The sequence below is a fragment of the Hirundo rustica genome, chromosome 8, assembly GCF_015227805.2.
Source record: "Hirundo rustica isolate bHirRus1 chromosome 8, bHirRus1.pri.v3, whole genome shotgun sequence".
In the NCBI taxonomy this organism is placed as follows: domain Eukaryota; kingdom Metazoa; phylum Chordata; class Aves; order Passeriformes; family Hirundinidae; genus Hirundo; species Hirundo rustica.
In genome coordinates, this window is record NC_053457.1 from 35,855,495 (window position 1) to 35,874,842 (window position 19,348).

The following is a 19,348-nucleotide window of genomic DNA, read 5'->3' on the forward strand; positions in this document are numbered from 1 at the left end:
CTTGTAATAGTAGCATTATTGCATACATTGTGTGTGGTACAGCATTACCGGTATTAAAACAATAGAGTGCATCACTCGTTCACTTGCTGAGGCACTGGTATTGCTGAATAATCCATTTTCGTATTGCCAAATAATCCATTTCGGGTAGCTGGGCCTCCCCACGGCTCTGGGGTCGAAGAGCAGAGCACAGTGTGCCGTTGCCCTCAGCTGTGTGTCAGCCTCTGGTCCCGGGCAGGTCCTGGTGCTGAGGTGAGCATCAGCGTGTCCTCCCTAGCACCAGGGTTTGGCCACTGGGGGTTTTCAGCAGCCAGGGGAGATTTTTACTACGGACAACATTCTGGGTGAATGTTCTTCACAGAAGGTGAAGGGTTGCATTATGCTCTCTGGAAAAAGAAATAGGCTCTGGGGTTTTTGGGTTTTTTTGTAACTGAAAAAGGTGCTGGGACACTGGTGATACAGGAGTGCTCACTCTGAAGCATATTACAGACCAGTATGCTCCAAAGAGCGTTAAGCCAAAAAGCAATATGCCCAGCATGAATCTGTGCAAAATTTTCTGATGAAAACACCATGTCGTTAACCCTCCTGTTTTGTGTTGTGCCCAGACTCAGGGCTTAAGTCCTGTTTACCATCCTGCCCTTTGCTGCTGGTTTGCCTGGGTGACCCCCCTGTCCCATGGTCACCTTTGACTCCAGTTGTTGGTACTGTCACCATGGTGTTAGTGTAGCCCGTGCAAGTAGCAGCTGTTTAACACATTGCTCTATAACTACTGTGTTTGCAGGGCTCTGTTTGCCCTCCTGATTTGGCTGGAGTGAGACACGTATTGTGGCCAGTTGGCTCACAGAGCATCACCAAGGCTTATTAGTGTTTTGGTACCTATGAAGCAGATAATCTAATTCAAACAGCAATGTGTCTTACTGCTTAGTTTAGATCTGCTGTCTAAGATGAGTATATGAAGATAAATTACATGGGGTCATTTGTTAGGAAGATATTTAGGGAATCCAACTCTCACTTTCAGGTTCAGAAAAATAAAAAAATGTTAATTCCATTTTGAGGAAGAAACCAACACTCTGATAGCTGACAAAAATTAGATGTTGCCCTTTGATTGGTTGAATGGCATTTTGTTGAAATCACACTTATGTACCAGCTCGCACTAATGCTGACTGTAAATTAAAAATATCTTTTCTTTTTTTTAATATTATTATATTTTTGGCCTTAAAACTTTCAGAGCACCAAAGATTGTATTGACAGTCCAGGTTCACCATCCTTTCTTCAGGTAAAAGTATCTTAGACGATATGAGAGCACATCAGAGCTGAAGGTAAATTGATCCAACATTTTCTCAGAAAATACGAAAATAGTAAATAATTTTCTGATGAAGAGTAGTTGGGGTTTCCCCTTTTGAAGTTCTCTGTCGATGTCATATGTAAAAAGGAAAACCTAAAAGTGAGAAAAGGTTTAGTAAATGTGAGTACTCCTACCTAAGTTCAAAAATAAAATGAACCAAATCAAAACTGTGTCTTAGTTCTTCCCATAAAGAGCTCAGTTTTCATTGATGCTTTATAGTTCTATCTCAGCTGCTTTGTACTATTAAAAAATGGGTGATATAAATGTGGGGACAATTGACAGATGAGCGAGCACAGGGAGTTTTTGAACAGGAGGCATTTCCACTCCCTGAAACATGATAAAGTTTGCTACATGATCTTAATTTGAACCTAGATGTAGGCTGCACAGTTGTTCAGAATGACCTTTACTGGACTCAAAAAGATCAAATAGATGAATTTCCCCCCTTGTTGCCTAGTGGGTGCTGCCACACTTCCCACAGCAGCTGGCAGTGTGTCCGTAGAAGGAGGTCCCCGGAGCAGCACCGCGCGTTCCCAGCGTGTCCCGCGCGGAGCACACTGCCTGTGGCAGCTACAGGTAACAGCCCTCCGGAGGGAATGAATTGTTTCCTGTTAGAAATCTCACTAACAGATTTTATCCATATTCCACAAGAGAAGAGTTCATTAGGAGCATTTTTCCTAACTGGAAATGCCAGTTAAGGAGGCATTTATATACACAGCATTGTTGGCTTGTGCTTTGAGTTAAGGCACTGCTGACAGGATGGTTTACGATGCTGGACAACTTTTCACCCTGCAGTAAGCATTTTTGTAAAGGTCTCTAATCATCTCTGACAATACCTGTCAACAGCAGTAGCGCACTGATACTACTGACCCTCTTAATGGTTTATTTTCCCCAAACAATTGCCAAGTAGTTCTCGTCATTATTGACTGTGACAACAGTAGTTCATTGGATGGCCTGCTCCTTATTAACAGAGTAGATTAGCAATTCATCAAAGTGTTTGGTTAAATCTCAACAATATTGAACATTATATTAATGATGTTGCTGGAAGTTTTATTCCGAAAACCCACCTGACAGTAATCCTGATTAAATAAGTGTAACTGAAACAAAAGTTTGTGAAATAGGGTGGAAAAGCAGCTAGAACCTGCATCTTGAGAAGAAGTAAATCCTAAACAACTGGAGAAAAATTGTGCAAGCTTTTCACATGGATGCTCCAAAACTGCCTGTCTCTGCGTCATCCAGGGACGTGCACAGTCAAAGTGTATTTTGGATAATTCTGCTGGCTGGCATACACAGAGAATAACAGTCTCTTTTTACTATTAATTACCCTGCTAACATGAGTGGTTAAGGTCCTAAATTCCAACTTTGCCACTGTTTTAAGTAGGGCATAAAATTTGTTCCACACAGGGAATTCCCAATTTCCCCATTGTATTTTTAAATAGATGTAATATAGTGTGTGCAAAAAAGTGTGTAACTGCACAGAATACTACGGACATGTGTACAGCCTTACCTCTAGCACCTGTATGTGTTAGCATTATATCTATTTATCATCTGTGTTTCCGTGGTACCTAGAGGCCTTTATCTGTTATGTCATCATTTTTACCTGAGCATTCCCTATTCATTCTCAAGATCACTGTTTTCTGTGCACTACACAAGGTAGATTGTGATTGAGAAAGAATGATAATGAAAGGAAAAAATACTTCTTTTTTCCTGTCTAATTATGGGACAGAGGGAGCTGGTTTTCCCTTTTTCTCTGCCACAGTCTTCTTCCTGGTAGTCAAGACTAATGGTGGAAACACAGAAGGATGGCACAATACTTTCCCATACTGGAATTTTAAACTTTTGATTATTTGGTATAGAGTCCTTGAATTTCTTTTTATCAAATCTGCAGTTGTTTTTTTATCAAATCTGTAATTATTTATACAATTCACAAATCAGAAAATTTGTTGACTCGAATTACTATGTAAGTTTTGAATTAAGAACTGGAAGTTTCTTATTTGCCTGGAGAGAATGTGTTAAAAGAGGCTGGAGATGTCAGCAAAACAAATCTGATTTAATGCTCTTGATCACAGACAGTCTTATTCCTAATATCTTTTGGAAGATGGGTATTACGAGAACATTTCTGCTTTTTGCATGCACACAAGCTTAAATTTACAGTAATTTTTAAGAGCCTATTTATGCCTAATGGCAAATAAGCAGTCAAGAAGTGGGGTTGAAAGGAAGAAAAAGAGAAGGGAAATCATGAAGCCAGCTTAGAAAGAACGAAAAGTGAACGGTCAAGTAGAAGCATGTCTCGGCACACTCGTGTCTTGGTTCCACACCGAAGCAAGTGGAAGTATTCTCCAGTTTCCTGAGTCCCACCATGGCTCGTGCTGCCTGGGCAGCGGCTGTGTGCAGGAGGCAGGACGAGCCTTGTGCCTTTCCGCACGGTTCTCCCGCAGCCGGCGCGGCCAGCCCGTGCTGGCCCCGGCCTGGCAGCACCCAGGGGCTGAGTGTGAAACAAGTGCTGCCTCAGGCCGCTTCTGAGGCTTTGGGCGTTTTCCCTAAGTCTTTGATTCTGCGACATCTTTCTGTTATGGCTGCATCAGAATCATCATCCTTCCTGAAACGCCTGCGCATCTGTAAGCTCCTGCTTCCATTGCTACTCTTGACTGGGTTTAAGTCTTACCAGCTGGTGGGGAGACATCCAAAGGAAGTAACATCACATAAGAGTAATCCTAGGGGACGAGACTCTTAAAAACACTCCAAACAAGCAAAAGCTTCAGAGTTCACATGCAGATTATTCTGGAAGCAGTCCCACTATTTTCATGTCACTGTTCACTTAGCTATGGAGCAGGCTGATGGAGACAGCTTCTGGGGTTTATGGTATTTGAAAAGTTTTGTTCTGGAATAGTGTACATTCAGCAGCATGTTTCACAAAAACATCTTCAGTGATAATTATATTCCAGAAACCTCTAACGGAGTTTTTATTTGCTAAAATCTATTTAAGATTTTAGCAAATAAAAATATCCCTACAACCCAGAGTCACCAAAAAAAGAATCCCTCATGGGAATTTTGAGTTGTATTTAGCTATGGCCACTATTTGAGCCCATCTACAAAAGAATTTTGCTTATTCCAAAGTGTTTGTGACCCCTGTAGAGTATGAAGGAGGAGAGCAAATAGTTTTCCCCATTTTAGGGGCATGTATCTTGTTAGGATTTTTTATTATGTTAGTGTCAGCATTTCACTGAGATTAGGACTTCCACACGCCAGAGGGGATGTGGGGAGGGAGCTTTACTCATTGGAGTGCAGTGAGACAGAACACTCCATGCTTCTTGCTTCCTTCGAAGGATTCTTTCTTATAAAAAGAAGAGCTTGTCTTGCTTTATTATATTAAATTATTACCTACAAGTCATTCTGTCTGGATAATTCTGCAGCATTTGTTTTCATGTCTGTCCCAGCCATTAGAAATCTGATTTGTCAAAGATACTTGTAAACTACAGTAACTTTTTGACTGGGTGATCAGTGCTAAGGACCTTGAAAAATTGGCAGAAGTTTTCACCTTGTGAAAACATTAAGATAAATAAAGCAAATTGAAAAATACCATTTCATAGAATATAGGCTCTAGGATTTAATGCTCTAACACATAGCAGTAACAGATCATTCCAGGTACATCATATTTCAAAAGCCATACAGTTAATGCTGTAAAAGGAAGGATTATATGAAATGTGATTGATTCTTATACCTTTATGTCATAAAAAGTAGCTTCAGTTACGTGGGGTTCTGGAGCAAGTAAAGCAAGAGGTTACGAGAAAAAGTCAAGCCTTAAGTTGCAGACAAAGAGCTTCTACTACCAATATAGTATTACATCATCAAAATATTTCACAGACACTCAGAAATAAGCTGTACTTCTGTATGTCAGTGAAGCAGCAAATTGAATTCTCATAATATGTTTTGAAAATGAGTCTTGTTAGGTTTGATGAGGTGGAAAACATACTGAGATCACTGGTTTGTTCCAATACATTCAGTACGCTTTTCTTGGATGTTTGCCATGGCTAATCTTTTTAATGGCAGTGTAGCTTGTAAACCCATTTGGTAGAGAGCTGTATGTCTCCATTTCAGAGTATCACACCAAGCAGGATGGTAAATAAGTTTCTCTTCAGGCATGCAAACCTTTTTTTTACAATACCAGACATTTTATTTTAAGACACATATCAGAAAAACCTCAGCATTTCCTTTATGATTTAGTGAGGAGCAGAATAAAATGCAAATGTCATTTCAAATACACTCACACATACATATGTAGGTGTTTGGGGATTTTAAGAGTTTTATCAATGGCAAACTTCAGTTAATTCAGGCCCAATATTAAAGAAGTTGAGCCTGTCACAAACCCTCTGGATTTCTCCAAAACCCCTTCTTAGCTACTTCCACTTGCCGTTTTGGAAATGGCCCAAGAAAACAGTGGGCCTTACAGTGTGGTGAGCCATCATCGAATGCAAAGTTCTGTCTTAGTAAACTGGTGAGAAGATTTGGATGAGACATGAAAGATTCTGGCCTCAGCTTGTTGAGGTTGAGCCAGAGGTTGCCCTTCAAGTGCTTCAGATGATCTCAGCCCGTGGGCTCACAGTGGTGTGTTACCTCTAGTTATATTCAGTAGATGAAAATAAACGCTTTCTGTTTCCCTTTAAAGCTAAGTTAGAATGCACTGGAGATGTCATAGCATGTTTATGATGGCCCCAGAGTGTAACTACCATTTAATCTGCTTCTATTCAAGATGTCTTCACAAAATAATCTACTTCTTCTTAACACAATTTCATAGGTACAGGGTCTTATGTAGTCAGCATCACTTTCTTTAAACCACATTCCTGATTCCTTGGTTCTGAAGAAATCCCCTGCAAAGCCTGCTGTCTTTCCTGTCTTCCATTCTGTCCCCCTTCAAGAATCCATACAGGAGAGGTTTGTGTACAACTGCGGTGATCCAAGCACTATGAACTCGGTTTTCTGTTGAATTATTCCTGGATAACCCCTTGAGAGAATCCTGCAAAGAAATCACACAAGATGAACTTTTTTTCCCTAGGTTTCACGTTTCAGCTTCTGCATGTACATTTTCCATAGTCTCTTGTCTGCTTTCAAGTTGTTATTGAACTGATTTCTATACTTCCACACAGATAAGCAGTTTGTTGTCTTAAAACACTCTCATATGCAAAAGCACAAGGTAGGAGGTGAGAATTTTGAAACTGTGTGTGTGTTGTTAACCGTACAGTGGAGTTGTAGATCTGAGAAGAGACGTAGAGAAAAAGCACTTGAAAAGGAAAGAGAGAGGAGAAAAAAAAGATAAACATGTCTGGAATGAATGTCTGGAACAGCTGCTTTTTATCAGTGAAATTTTGTAATATGGCCCTTTGAGCCAGAGGTTTCAGGCTGCTTTGCCAAGAGTCATTGATGGTTGTGGTTGGAATTTGTTTGCAGTTATCCCTACAGTGAGGACTCTAGCCAGGGAAGGCAGTACATGAACACAAGATGTCCAGCCTGGTGCGACAGAATCCTGATGTCCCACTCAGCCAAGGAGCTCATTCTGAAAGTAAGTACAGACCTGCAGCCCCCCCGATGCCTCCACACTGCATTTAGCTGCACCAAAGGTGGGTAGAGCTGAAAGACTCTGTCCTTGAGTTTGCCTGTAGCAAACACTTGTCAAGCTGGAGACAGCGCACCATGGTAGTAAATGGAGGGGTGTGCCTCCAGTGCTTTGCACCCAAGAAGGGAGATTTGTCCCCATAAACCTGCTGACGGTGACTAAAAAATGAGCTTTCACAAGCACTTCTTTTGGTATCTGAGCTGCCAGTGATGATTGACTGTCTTCTGTCCTGTGCCTCTTCTGTGCGGGGATGCACAGCACTGGGAGACTGACTGCTTGCTTTAAAGAGAGTAACAGAAAATAAAAAAGCCCTTATAAAAAAGTCCTCATCAGTCCCCCAGCCCAGTCCACCCTACCGTGACATAAGCGGCAACACTGCCCGCACCAAGGATTCAGCAGGGATGCAGACAGGAGCAGGTACCAGTGGCTGCTGGCTGAGGAGTCACACAATTGAGAGAAAAACCTGTACAGCAACCGCTGGAGGCACGTGAGTTACCAGAGTGGTAGATTTCCTAAGGTACTCCCAAGAATATGTCAGGTCCTACACAGGCCAGATCTATCGCTCTCCCCTGAATGAGGATAGTCTCTGGCAGGTAGGGTCCTAACTTTGGTACACCAATTAGGTGCCTAAATTTAGACAATCTGTTAGAGCTTTAGAGATAAGATTGTGCAGCATTTTTAGAACATACAATTCCTCTTGGGGTTTTAGTGTTTATAGATAGGGTTAAGGGTTAGTCTGTGATGCTGTCTCCAAGGTAGAATGATCTAAATATGGTTCAGGAGCCTTCCAGTTTTCTTTTCTGTCATTTTCTCTCTCCTTGCTCCGCTCTGCCGTCCTCCTTTTCTTGGAAGCAGTGGACCAGGTCAGCTGGTTACCTGTGCCAGCTTCCACTGCCTCTGTCCCTGTGTGTGTGCTCCTGGCACCCAGACCCCCAACCTGCTGACACTGGTTGCCAGCTACTCTAAAGGGCCAAGAATAGATCAGGAAATGGGGATGGGATATGAGATCTTCCCACTTCTCTGTTCTGGGCTGGTGGTGACCATGGGTGGCTGCATAAATGGATGTGCTGCTGTCTTGCTGACCAGACTGTATGACTCTAACAGACTTACTGAACCCAAAATTGCCAGAAGTCGTGTGTCTGTCTGTGTGCTCCTGTATAATTAACACAGTTTAGTGGGAGTGAATGACAGAAAATAATCTTCCAAGTAAATCAGTGGTCTATAGCTTCATGGCTATAGAACCCCAATTTTTTTCCAGTTTAAATTAATTACACCCTTGAAACTTGCCCTCCTGAAGTTTATAACCTTCTTTTTCTCTCTCATTGGGGTTATTTATCTCATGGTTAGTCTGTTTGTTTTGCAGTATATAACTCATTGAAAGGCTGGGAACGTGTTTTCCACAGCTACTCGAATTTCAAGGCAATGCACTTCCTCACACATTTTGATGTGTAAAAAGGGTCTGCATGACATCATGAAATTTCACCAAAATTTTAGACAATGCATGTACTGAGTATTCAGTAAAAAAAAAAAAAAAAAATATAATAATAATAATAATAATAAAAAGGTGAAGCCTAAAGGTAATACAGGCTTTATAGTCAAAGAGCAATGTCAAAATCAGTGTTATTCCTTTTTCTTATACAAAAATATGTGAGAAAGTGAGACTTTACCCCAAATGTTACCGATAGTGCTTGGCGACCATGAAATTCCTAAAGAACAAAAGATTAAAACCATGAAAAGAGTGGCCAATGAGGGAAGATTTTTTTTTTTTTTTTTTTTTTTTTTTAGCTATGAATAAGGAGATAGAAGTGTACACAAAGGCTTGAAGAGTGTAAACAGTACAGAGGGAAAGGAATTCTTTCTGATTATCTAGAGGGCTATAACTTGGATATAATGGGAGAAAATTAAACAAGCGAAAACAAAGTTAGAACACTGATTTGTAACTGTGAGGTCAGCTACAGTTTCCAGTCTCCACGTAACAGAAACCTCATCATTCAGATCATTCAAAGCTCACTTTTAGAAGTGCACATAACTGTCTCTGGAGCTCTGCATTTGCAAATTGTGGACAGGCAACTGGGGACATCTCCAGAAGCTCGTATGCAAAGTGACAGGGGCTGCTGAGGGACTGGGCTTTAACTCAGTGAGTCTGTACCAACGTAGGAGTTAGCTTATCCAGCCCAAAGACAACCCAGGATTCTGGCCCATAAAACCTAATCAAAATAGTCATTAGAAAAGAATGCCAAACTGATAGAGGAAAGGGCAAAATGACCCTACAGGTTTCTGTGGTTCTACACAAGAAGTGTTGGCCTTGACTGAGAATTTACTCCACTGCAGTGATCTATGCTTTGAAGCTTTACAAGGAACTCTGAAAAAAGTAAAAGCAAATTTTAATTAACTGATTACACTGTAACAAATCCTTAAAATATAAATGTATATGAAATTTTAAAGAATTTTTTCAGTCATAACTATCTATTGAATATTCTTATGCAAGTAATTATTTTGCTGTATTTATTTTTCTTATAGGCAATTAAAGTGTTTATTTTTCTGCCTAGGCAATTCTGTGTTTTATTTCAAACAAAAATTGTGGTAAATCTGCATTTAAATCCTAGGTAAAGAAAGGATAGGGTGCACAAATTGCCACTGTACAGTGTGTTCAGCTACACAGTAGGCATTACAGATTGTACTGACATGGGGCTGTAAACAGCTTTCATGCAACATCATCTATCATGCCATGGTCGGTTACCTCACCATCATGTTATTTTATGCTTCCTGAGCCCTAAACCACCAAAGGTTGCCCACTGCTCGGGAGCTGCGCTGATGCCTGATCGCATGAAGTAATGAATGCTCAGCCAAGTGTATATTGTTTCTGCTTGTGCACTGCTGTAATTTGTTTATCTGTCTAAAGATTATGCAGTTGAAAATCCACAATTTTATGCTGCCTTTGTAAATTATCAAGTCGCTTTTGATGAATGTATCCCCACTTCCGATGCTGGTGGCATTATGATCTTGAAATATTGGAAAGTGCTCATGCATACAATGCAGAAGGTTATGTTTTTATATTTTTGGCAGACAACCGTGCTGTAAAGTAAATCTGACCTTAAGCTTCCTTACTGCATTAAAGATAATTCAGTTTTAACTTTATAGTCCTAAATGCTACTGTTTATATAAAGTTATTGCCCGGTCAAAATTGACTGATTACACATGAGAAAGTCTTGGCTGTTTCCTTACAAAATAAATTAGTATCACCAACTGGTTTGAAGCACATCTACGATTGTATTAGAGACTGGAGAGTGTGCAGATTACATCTTTAATTACCTTATAGAAATTGTTTAGCACAATAAGAGATTGTTTTGTATGGCAACGTATTTGTATTTATTCCTGAAGCACTGTGCTAGAGAATCAAAATATCTCTTCCAAATCATGTTTATTGCAAACGGCAGGAAGATGAGTACATTTTCTTATTCATTAAGATAAAAATGCTAAAGAAGTCAGTGTATAAGGGTAAAGTTCAACACAGAACAAAATGAAAGCAATTCATAATGGAGACTGGAGGAATGTCATCCGGCATTTACTGGTTTTCTGAAAATCACTGAATGCTTTATTTCAGATGAAGAAATTTATCTCCGAGAAATGGTTAAAGATTATACTCATAACCTGAAAATAATCATTCATCTCTCTGAACATTTAAAATCCCCTATATGATGAAATCAAATGCTGTTAGAAGGCAACAAGGATTGCATTTAATTCAAAGAACATTTATCTCACCTAATTCAATAAAAATTGTGTTGTTCTTAAAAAAGGACTGGGCAAAAGTGCTTGCTGCATTTTGCAGCAGAAGCCTGGAATGAAACTACAAGTCACTCATTTCACTTAGCGCAGTGTTTGCCACAAATATTCCCCAAGGTCCCATCAGCAGGGAGGGAGAGGTGCAGAAATCTCAGGGGGTGTTATGCAGGCAAACTGCACAAATTACTGCAAGCAGTACTAAGCATAAAAGTTCATTTTACACATTCTTTCTCTGGAGAAGCCAAGCAAAGATCTGTTAATATCGCCTCATTCGGAAACTGGTTTTACCTATTTGCACAATATTTCCAATGTTCCTTTCTGTGTGTGTAATCTGGAGAATTCTTGGACTGACTAGTGTTTTGTTGTGTTTTTGTTTTGTTTTGTTTTAACTAGTCAGAAAATGATGAGAAGATAGTAATATATGACCACATTGGGCCAAATGTCTGCATGGGGGATCACAAGGTAATTAAATTAAACATTTTAGTCTTTTATCTTCTAAGTTTTTTAATAAGAAGGAGAATGTATGCACTAGGTTCTATCAGTTGTAAGTCAGCTGTATCTCTGCCCTATTTTCAAGTAACACCTTGAAAATGTTTCAAAGTCAAATTGAGCTGCAGTCAGTCTGTACATTACAATAGGTGCTTGTATTGAAGAGCAGGGTGACGGGTCCTAGAATGAAAGCAGGATACAGTGCAAGTGAAGAGGGACCACCCATCTGTACACTTAAAACTCTTCTAGCAAAGCACAAGTGATTTCATTGGGTTATCAACTATGCTTTAAGAGCATAACTTCAGCTAGGTTGATGCACAGGTGCTTATTAGTAAAAGAACAAATTGGCAGTTCCATGTTCAAACAAGAAGTGATAAAAAGAATATAGAAAAAGGATAAAAAATATATATAAATATCAGTTGTTGAAATTAATAAAATACCTGAATTCTACAATCTTCTTTGCTGAAGATACCAGATGGAAATCTAAGTTAGAAATTCAATAAAACAGAGTATTTGCTTTCTTTGAAAAAAGGTGATTGAGGAGGAGGAGGTAACCTGTGAAAGGCTATCTAAAAGCACAGAGGCTCTCGAATGATAATTCAGAGAGGGATAGTGGGTAATTGTATGTGTGGATGCACGTGTACACACAAATCTGAACTCGCAAATACATACTGCTATTTAATTCCATGGCCAGAATTCTTGTGATACAGAGAATTGTTTTCTAAGGAAAAATGCACTTAGGGCATTTGGTCCAGAATGGTTTTAAAATAGAGCAACTTAGTAACTTATCTAGTAAAAGAAAAGTTCTGGGTCAGGCAGTTCAAAAACAGTTTTTGTTTCCTTCATCACCAAAGTGGTGTGGCACGTTTACAAAAGGGAGATGTGAATAGTACCTGAACCTCTTCCCTCAGAAATCTGTGGAAATTTTTCCCTTAGTGGGAGCAGAAATCTGTGAGGACATGATGTTGTTGTGCATTTTGTAATTAGATTAGTTCAAAAACTTGTTGAAACAGATTGTTTCCAGTCATAGAGAAGTTTTTGTTATATTTACTACTGACTGTAAAGAAAAAAAACCTGTATATTTCAAACATGTAACTTCTATTTTTCCCTAACTTGCTGCAGCCTGTGTTCCTGTCCTTTCGAATAGCTGCTGGGGCAGGTAAACCTATTGCAAATGTGCACAAGTGTTGTGTCGTGCAGTGATGTGGTGGTAAATATCATCTTTTTTCTTTACGTTTCTATTACATTTTCTACATCATTTCCCCTGTGTTTATCTTTCTTTTAAAAAAAATGCCAATTCTGCAACAGGAAAAAGATGCCTACGAAGTGAGAAGATTTTCCGTGAAACCACACTGTAGCCAGGAGGGAAGGCAGCACACTGAAATCTGTAATCCTAACAGCTGTATTGATAAATCCAGTCCTGAGTGCCACATTTTTAGACTGCTGATCGTACACTATGCTTCAGCATCTGGACTCTGTTCAAGAGAAGCCTCACATACCTCACTGTCTTGTATGTTCATGTGACATCAAGTAGAAATGTGGAATTATTTTTTATATATATGTCACAGATCTGTTGCCAAAACTCTAAATAGACAGCAGAGATGTTATGTATTCTAGATTTCACAACTTTCAACTTTTAATGGGTGTTTGTCAATGTGGAAAAGCTATTTCAGCATATTATGAACTTTTAAAGGTATCATACCCATTATATATCTTTACCACTTTGGGATTTTGTACATTGGATTGTATAGATAGAGATATTGATGGTTTTAAATGGTATTTTGTTTTTTGACCAAGGCTTATGGTTTGTGTTTTAGTTTTAGTATTTTGGTTTTCATTTTTTAATTTTTTGTCTCATTTTATTTACTATACTGCCATGTTACATGGCTTTTGAATCACACAGCAGCTGCTTTCTATACATACATATATATGTGTGTGTATATATGTATGTATGTGTATATATACACAGATATATAAATAATTTATAAACCTGACCAAAATTTATGCTAAATATACTTTCCAATATGAATGCTTGAGAGTGCCATATCAGCAGTAAGTATTGGAGTCTTAGCAGGTTTAGTTAAGTGTACATCAACAACCAACATTTATATAATAAATAATATATAGCAGTGCCATCCTGGATACAGATATATAGCATACTATATAGCACATATATTAGCAGTTTCACTTTGTTACTCCTATAATCTCTTCTTTCTATGTAATATTAAGGATTGAATGTGAAGTTCTTAGCTAGGTTTGGGTGTAACTCTCCAGAATTTTGTAAACTGTTTTTGTCTGTCTTTTGTTACTGTTTTATGGTGCCATATTCTATATTGAAACAATAACAACATGGGAGAAGAAAATAATAGTCTGCTTCAAGTAGCAATTGTATTGGACACAGACTGTATTTATACAGTATATAAAAAAAAAAAAATCAACCCAACTGTAAATTTTCTTGGTTAGTAGCTCGGTGCAGCCTACAATATAGTCTTGTTGCAGACATTTTCCTCCCACCACTAAATACAACATTAAAAGGTGATTAGGGAGTCTGTTGATGAAACACAAATGTATGTTTTATTGATTTAATTTAGAACACTACAGAGTTCATGGACTGCGTGATGGCATTAGATTGATGCTTGATTTTGGTATAAATCACTACCATTGGAAATGATTTGATGTCCGCTTGCAGAGTTTTCTCAACAGTACAACCCAGTTTATAGCAAATATTGTTGCCCAAAGGGTGTCTGCAGCTCTGTATTTTTACTGTGCCATGTTGCATTATAACCACACAGTAATTCTATTTAAGCAAACTCAACTCATGATAACTCTGAAGGCCTTTAGAAATGAGTACTCTGGTTCTCAAGCAATAAAACTAATCATGGTGAACATGGCTGTGTCTGCCCCTTTAATTTGGTGATTACAGGGAAATTTTTAAATTGTCACATTTCTTAGTGAGATTCTTTTCATATGACAATTCACACTGGTATTTTTCACATGAAAACCTCGATGATAGAATACCGTTTTGGTGTTAATCAAAACACAATACAAACCGAGTAAAAGGCGCTGAGGAGCTGGTATGGGAGCTCTGATGAAGAGGGGGATGCAGCGTTACGAGCTGTTCACAAGATGCTAGTCCTCAGCAGGTCAGTAAATGTGCCACCATAAACTCCTTTGTGATTATCGCAAGTTTCAGAAGAAACCTCTCTAGCCTTTTCCAGCAGGACCGAAGCCCCGAGTACAGATGAACTCGCTGTAGCCTCCAACCGCGGGCCGTCCGGGGCCCGAACTCCCCGGGGGTGCAGCGTGCACCGGTGACCTGCCGGGGTGAGCTGCTGAGAATGCCCCGAACTGAACCCTCAGAAATTCATAAAACGCAACTTCCGCGTTTTAACAGCCCGGAGGCGAGCGCGGAGGGCGCGGGATGAGCCGGGCCGGGCCGGGCCGGGCCGGGCGGATCTCAGCGCGCACCCCGCCGCCGCCCCGGGACAGCCGATGGGGACGGGTCCTGTCAGCTCCCCCTCAGTCTCCGGGCTGTCAGTCCTGTGGTGTCTCGGAGCCCCCTTCTCCCGTTACGCCCCCTCCGAGCTCGTTTCGTTTAAGAACTTTGGAAAGAGGCCGGTGGGAATGATTAGCGTCGAGCGCAGGTGTTTTTATCCAGCCACTTCCCCTGAGGAGCCCGAACACCGGCCCGGTCTCGGCGTACTCACGGCCGGACGAAGCCTAGGCCCTAAACCCGATTGATTCCCTCTGTAACTGCGGCATAACCGGGCGCGGCCCCGTTCAGTGCGTAGGGGCCTCCGGGGATCCCCGGGACGCGGAGCTGGCCCGGCGGGAGCGAAGGGGAATTCAGTCACAGTGAGCGGGGGCACCGGGACCCGGGCGTGGCTCCACGGGGACAGGTCCGGGCCCCTTTCCGCAGCAGAAACGCGCCCGTGTCGTGCCGCGGAAGCCGCGCGGTGAGCAATGGTGCTGTGCGGGCCTCGGCACCGAGAGAGGGCGAGCACCGGGCCCGGGCGGGCCCGCTCCGCCCAGTGCTGCGGAAGGTGGATGCAGAACGCGGGCCCTGCGGTGCTGGAGGCGCTTGGACCCGCTCCGGACGCTGGCTGCTAGGCAGGGGCAGCGGGAGCGCCCGCGGTGCAGCCGCTGCCTTTGCTCAGGTTGCGAAGCCCTAGCAAATACACAGGGAAAAGAGGTGCTCTCCTTCCTTTAAAAAAAAAAAAAAATTAAAAAAAAAAATAGGCTGCAAAACATCTTAACAACTCGGGGGGCTCACACCCGCCCGGACTCGCGTGTGGCAAGGGGAGAAATGCGGAGTCTCAGCGGCTGGGAGCGCCTTGGCGGCCGCGGAACCACGCAGCGCCCGGGTGGTTCGGGCACGGGTGCGCCCGCAGCTGCGGGGCCGAAGCACGGCCCGGAAGCTCGGCGGGAAGGTGGTGGAGCTCGCAGGCCGCCGCCGCGGATCTCTAAAACTTCGCCCCCGGGTTTTTGTAGCGGCCGGTACTCGGGCAGCGCATTGGGATGTGCCGCGGACCCTGACACCCGCCCGAAGCCGACGAAACGCTGCACGGGCAATTCGGGCTGCACGTTCAGCCCCGGGCCTTTCTCCTTCCTGGGGTTGTCAGGCAGTCCCACAGCGCGGCTTCCCATGCGGCAGTGACCGATGCCGCCCGCCGTGCCACGGGTGCCGGGGCTCTCTCGGATCAGCGGCTCCTTGTCCCTTGCGGAGCAGCATCGGGCACCCTGCCGAAGCTCTGGTGTCCCCGGCCCCTGGCACAGAAATGCGGGAAGAAACTCGCTAAAGGAGAAGGTTGTTAAATAATTTATTGATTTATACAAAGTCTTTCCAACACTTGTGGAGACATTCTAATGTAAAATCAAGTGTCCGTTTTCCTCTCGTGCTTTTTTGAGCATTGGTTTGGGGGTTTTGGTATTATTAAGCATAAAATCCAGAGGCAGAAGAAAGGAAACTGCCAAAACACTGAGGGATGGAGTGAAAGAAGACTGCCGGTTTTTACACTAGAAATATACATCACAAAATCTGAAATTTACTATATACAAAGTGGCTGAGCTCGGACTTGGGACCCATATAAAATGTAACAAAACCTGATTGTTAGGAGCAGAAAATTAACATGAAGGCTAAAGGAAGAGCGAGAAAACTTAAGGGGACACAAAACCCAAAAAGTTGAAAAAATTTCTCTGAAATTTACATCGATGAGAAAGAAAATAAATTCATAACTTATTCTGTAAAAAATATATACATTTCACATACATCTTAGGCTGTACAACACACCACTTCAAACACCCGGCTACACTCACCCTCGCCGCGCTGCCCGGTGCAGCTGTCGGCCCCACACCCTCACAACGTATCCGAGCTGGTGCTGCAGGGGCTGACGAGGGACAGGTTCGTGGACTTGTGCTTTTTCAATAGCCTCGTGATTTTTTCATCATCTGAGTTGGGGTCCAGGGGCTTGTTGTATTCGTCATCGTCCTCATTGTCCGAGCTCTCCTTCAGCTTCTCCGTCTCCGAGTCGTGCTTCTTCTTTGCCGAGGCCATCTCTGCCGCGTGTCTCTTCCGCCACTTGGTCCGTCTGTTCTGGAACCAAACCTGGGCAACGGCGCCGGGCACAGCTCAGCCACGGCCTCGGCCCCGCCGCCGCGTCCGGCCCGCCGACCCCATCCCATCCACAACGCGGGGCTGCGGGCACTCGGTGCAGAGCCTGCGCCAGGCAGAGCCTCGGAAGGCTCGTGGGAAAGGGGCGCCCCATTGGGGACACCTGCCCGGCTCCACGGGAGTGCAAGACGGTTAAAATGAGCAGCTTCCCGGAACAGTCATTTATTGAAAAGAGAATACAATAGCCGGGAAAATACGTACTTTTGGCTTATGGTGCATCCCAACACTCAGATGCACTTGCAGGCTTTGCTAAAAAATTTGCGGGGTTACACAAGGTAAAGTTGTGCCAGTGGACACGATCCTTGTGGAGAAGTGACCCTTTAAAAACAATTACCTGCGGAGGGCTTCTTGTCGTTGTGACGGGGGTTTATATTAAATATAATATATATATTTATTTAAAGTCGTTTGTAGCACAGAGAGTTCTAAGCACAAAACATGTAGAAATCAGCCTAAAATCTATCCAATATCGAAATGTAACTTAAATTAAACGACAACTCAAATTGTAACTGACTCTACAAAAAAAAAAAAAAAAAAACAAAAAACACCACCCCAACCTGCATAATTGTGCAGTGTTCGTGGCTGCTAGTAATTACCGACATGGCAGAAAGCTGCCGCGGGAGAGGGGGGAGCAGGACGGACCTACCTTCACCTGGCTTTCAGTCATCCCCAGGGAGTAGGCGAGCCGGGCGCGCTCCGGTCCTGCCAAGTATTTCGTCTGTTCGAAGGTTTTCTCTAAAGCGAATATCTGCTGCCCAGAGAAAGTCGGTCGAGAATGTTTCTTCTTGCCGTCCTTGTCCAAAACCATCCCCGTCTGAGCTGGAAGCGGAGAAAGAGCTGCGTCAGGGATGAACTCTGCACTGCCCCCGGCCCGTAGCCGGGCCCGGCCAGGCGCTGCGGAGCCGCTTCGAGTGTCAGCCGGCTCTAAAGCAGGGCTCGGTCCGGGACAGACCCGGTGCCGTGAGGACCGAGTGACCCGCACCGGGCCTTCCTGCCGCCCGCCCCGTCCACCGCGCTCGTCCGCCGGCTTGGGGCCGCCCCGGCTCTGGACCCCAAGCCGCTGCTCCCCGCCCCCTGCAAAAACCGGCCGCACTTACCGGGACAGGCGAGCCGGGGATCTCTCCAGGGAGAGCCTTGCACCACTCCCGGCCAGAAAATGGGCGGCCGTCCCGGCAGCTCCGCCAAAGGCTTCGGGTAGCGGGAGACGGCAGCGGGACTGAAGTACATCCCGGCCGAGGCCGCCAGCCCGTTGATGCGGGGCAGCCCTCCTAGCAGGTTGCTGGCACTGCCCACGGGCCGCCCCAGGATGTCGCTTATTCCGTGCGGTGTCCCCAAGGGGAGCTGCGTGTTGAGTCCGCCCAGGGCCGGCGCCTTGAAACCGGAGGGGTTCTGCAGGGCGTAGGGGAACAGGGAGGTCTTCATCTCGGCCATGTTGTGCAGCGCGGCTAGCGGCGCACTGCTAAGGACGAATGCGCTCTGGCGATTAGCATCCATCTGTCCCACCGCTAACATCTGCGGGCATCAGCGAGCGCGGATCCTTCCCAGTCGCGCCGCGGCCGCTCCGCTGGGGACCCTCGCCTGGAGCGCGGCCGCGGGCGGGACGGGCTCCTCGCCGCTCGCGGGATCTCAGCGACAGCAAGAGCCGAAGTTTGCTGGGAACAGGAAAATCCCGGCGCTTGCCCGTCCGCTCCCGCGCCGCGCACCTTCAAAGTCCAGGCGGCAAAAGCCGAGCCGAGGCAGCGCGACGAAACAACAGACCGAGAGCCGCGGGAGAAAGAGCCTCCGCCGGCGGCGCGTCCCGGCGGACTACGGGCGATGAGCTCCACGCGCGATCCGGCGGAAGGGGGGATGCGGGTCCCGCAGCTCCGCGCCTCGCCCCGGCCGCGTGTCCGGCGGCCACGGGGACGCTCCGCGCCGCGCCCCGCGCGCAGATAACCGCGCGGGCACCTGCGCGCCCCGCGCCCATTGGGCGGCCACCGCCCCGCGCCGCCAACACCGCCCAATCGGCGGGCGGCGCGCGCCTCCACCCCGATACGTCACGGCCGGGCCGAGCCGTGGGAGCGCGCGGGGCTGCACGTGGCCGCGCCGCGCCCGACGGGACCCCCGGCCCCGGCGCCGCCCCGCTGTGCCCCGCCGGCAGCCCTGCCCTGCCTGCAGCCCTGCCCCGCCGGCCGGCTCTGCCCCCTCCGGCCCGCTCTGCTCCCGCCTGCCGCCCGCGCCTACACCCGCAGGCGGCGATGCCCTCCCACTCGCCGCGTCGGGCCCTTCCCGCCGGGCGGGGACCCCGCGCAGAGACCGCCGGCGCCTCATCGCGCAGCCGAACAGTGACCGCGGGGCCCGGGCGGCTGCGCTGCCTCGGCGCACTGAGCGGTAATGCCCACCCCGATCGCTGTTCGGTCGAGTAATCGGCTCCGTCTTCAGCCGCGCAGCGGCCGTTCCCTCGCGTTAGAGCCCAAAG

The 19,348-nt window shown here is 45.0% G+C and overlaps 2 protein-coding genes across 3 annotated transcripts in view; one reads left to right on the top strand and one right to left on the bottom strand.

Annotated features, from left to right (window-relative positions):
- INPP5A (inositol polyphosphate-5-phosphatase A) overlaps positions 1 to 14,108 on the top strand; it is a 182,094-nt gene extending 167,986 nt beyond the window's left edge. Inside the window, exons 13-16 of one of the 2 annotated variants that reach the window (XM_040071218.1) lie at positions 6,785 to 6,896; positions 11,127 to 11,195; positions 12,345 to 12,432; positions 12,531 to 14,108. In XM_040071218.1, coding sequence (XP_039927152.1) covers positions 6,785 to 6,896; positions 11,127 to 11,195; positions 12,345 to 12,425 — 262 coding nt within the window. In that variant the 3' untranslated portion in view covers positions 12,426 to 12,432; positions 12,531 to 14,108. The remainder of the gene's footprint in view (positions 1 to 6,784; positions 6,897 to 11,126; positions 11,196 to 12,344; positions 12,433 to 12,530) is intronic. The other variant, XM_040071217.1, reaches the window with a different exon arrangement.
- Positions 14,109 to 16,035: 1,927 nt separating this feature from the next.
- NKX6-2 (NK6 homeobox 2) lies at positions 16,036 to 18,751 on the bottom strand. Its single transcript, XM_040071494.2, has 3 exons — positions 17,988 to 18,751; positions 17,537 to 17,709; positions 16,036 to 16,827 (listed from the first exon to the last, which is right to left on the bottom strand). The coding sequence occupies exons 1-3, from the start codon at positions 18,400 to 18,402 to the stop codon at positions 16,579 to 16,581; spliced, it is 837 nt and encodes a 278-aa protein (XP_039927428.1). The 5' UTR covers positions 18,403 to 18,751; the 3' UTR covers positions 16,036 to 16,578.
- Between the last annotated feature and the right edge of the window lie 597 nt (positions 18,752 to 19,348).

Coding starts and splice junctions, on each gene's coding strand:
- NKX6-2 (XM_040071494.2), bottom strand. CDS start 18,402: ATGTTAGCGGTGGGACAGATGGATGCTAATCGCCAGAGCGCATTCGTC. Junction 17,710..17,987: donor TCCCCGGCTCGCCTGTCCCG/GTAAGTGCGGCC, acceptor CTCCGCTTCCAG/CTCAGACGGGGATGGTTTTG. Junction 16,828..17,536: donor TGACTGAAAGCCAGGTGAAG/GTAGGTCCGTCC, acceptor GCCGTTGCCCAG/GTTTGGTTCCAGAACAGACG.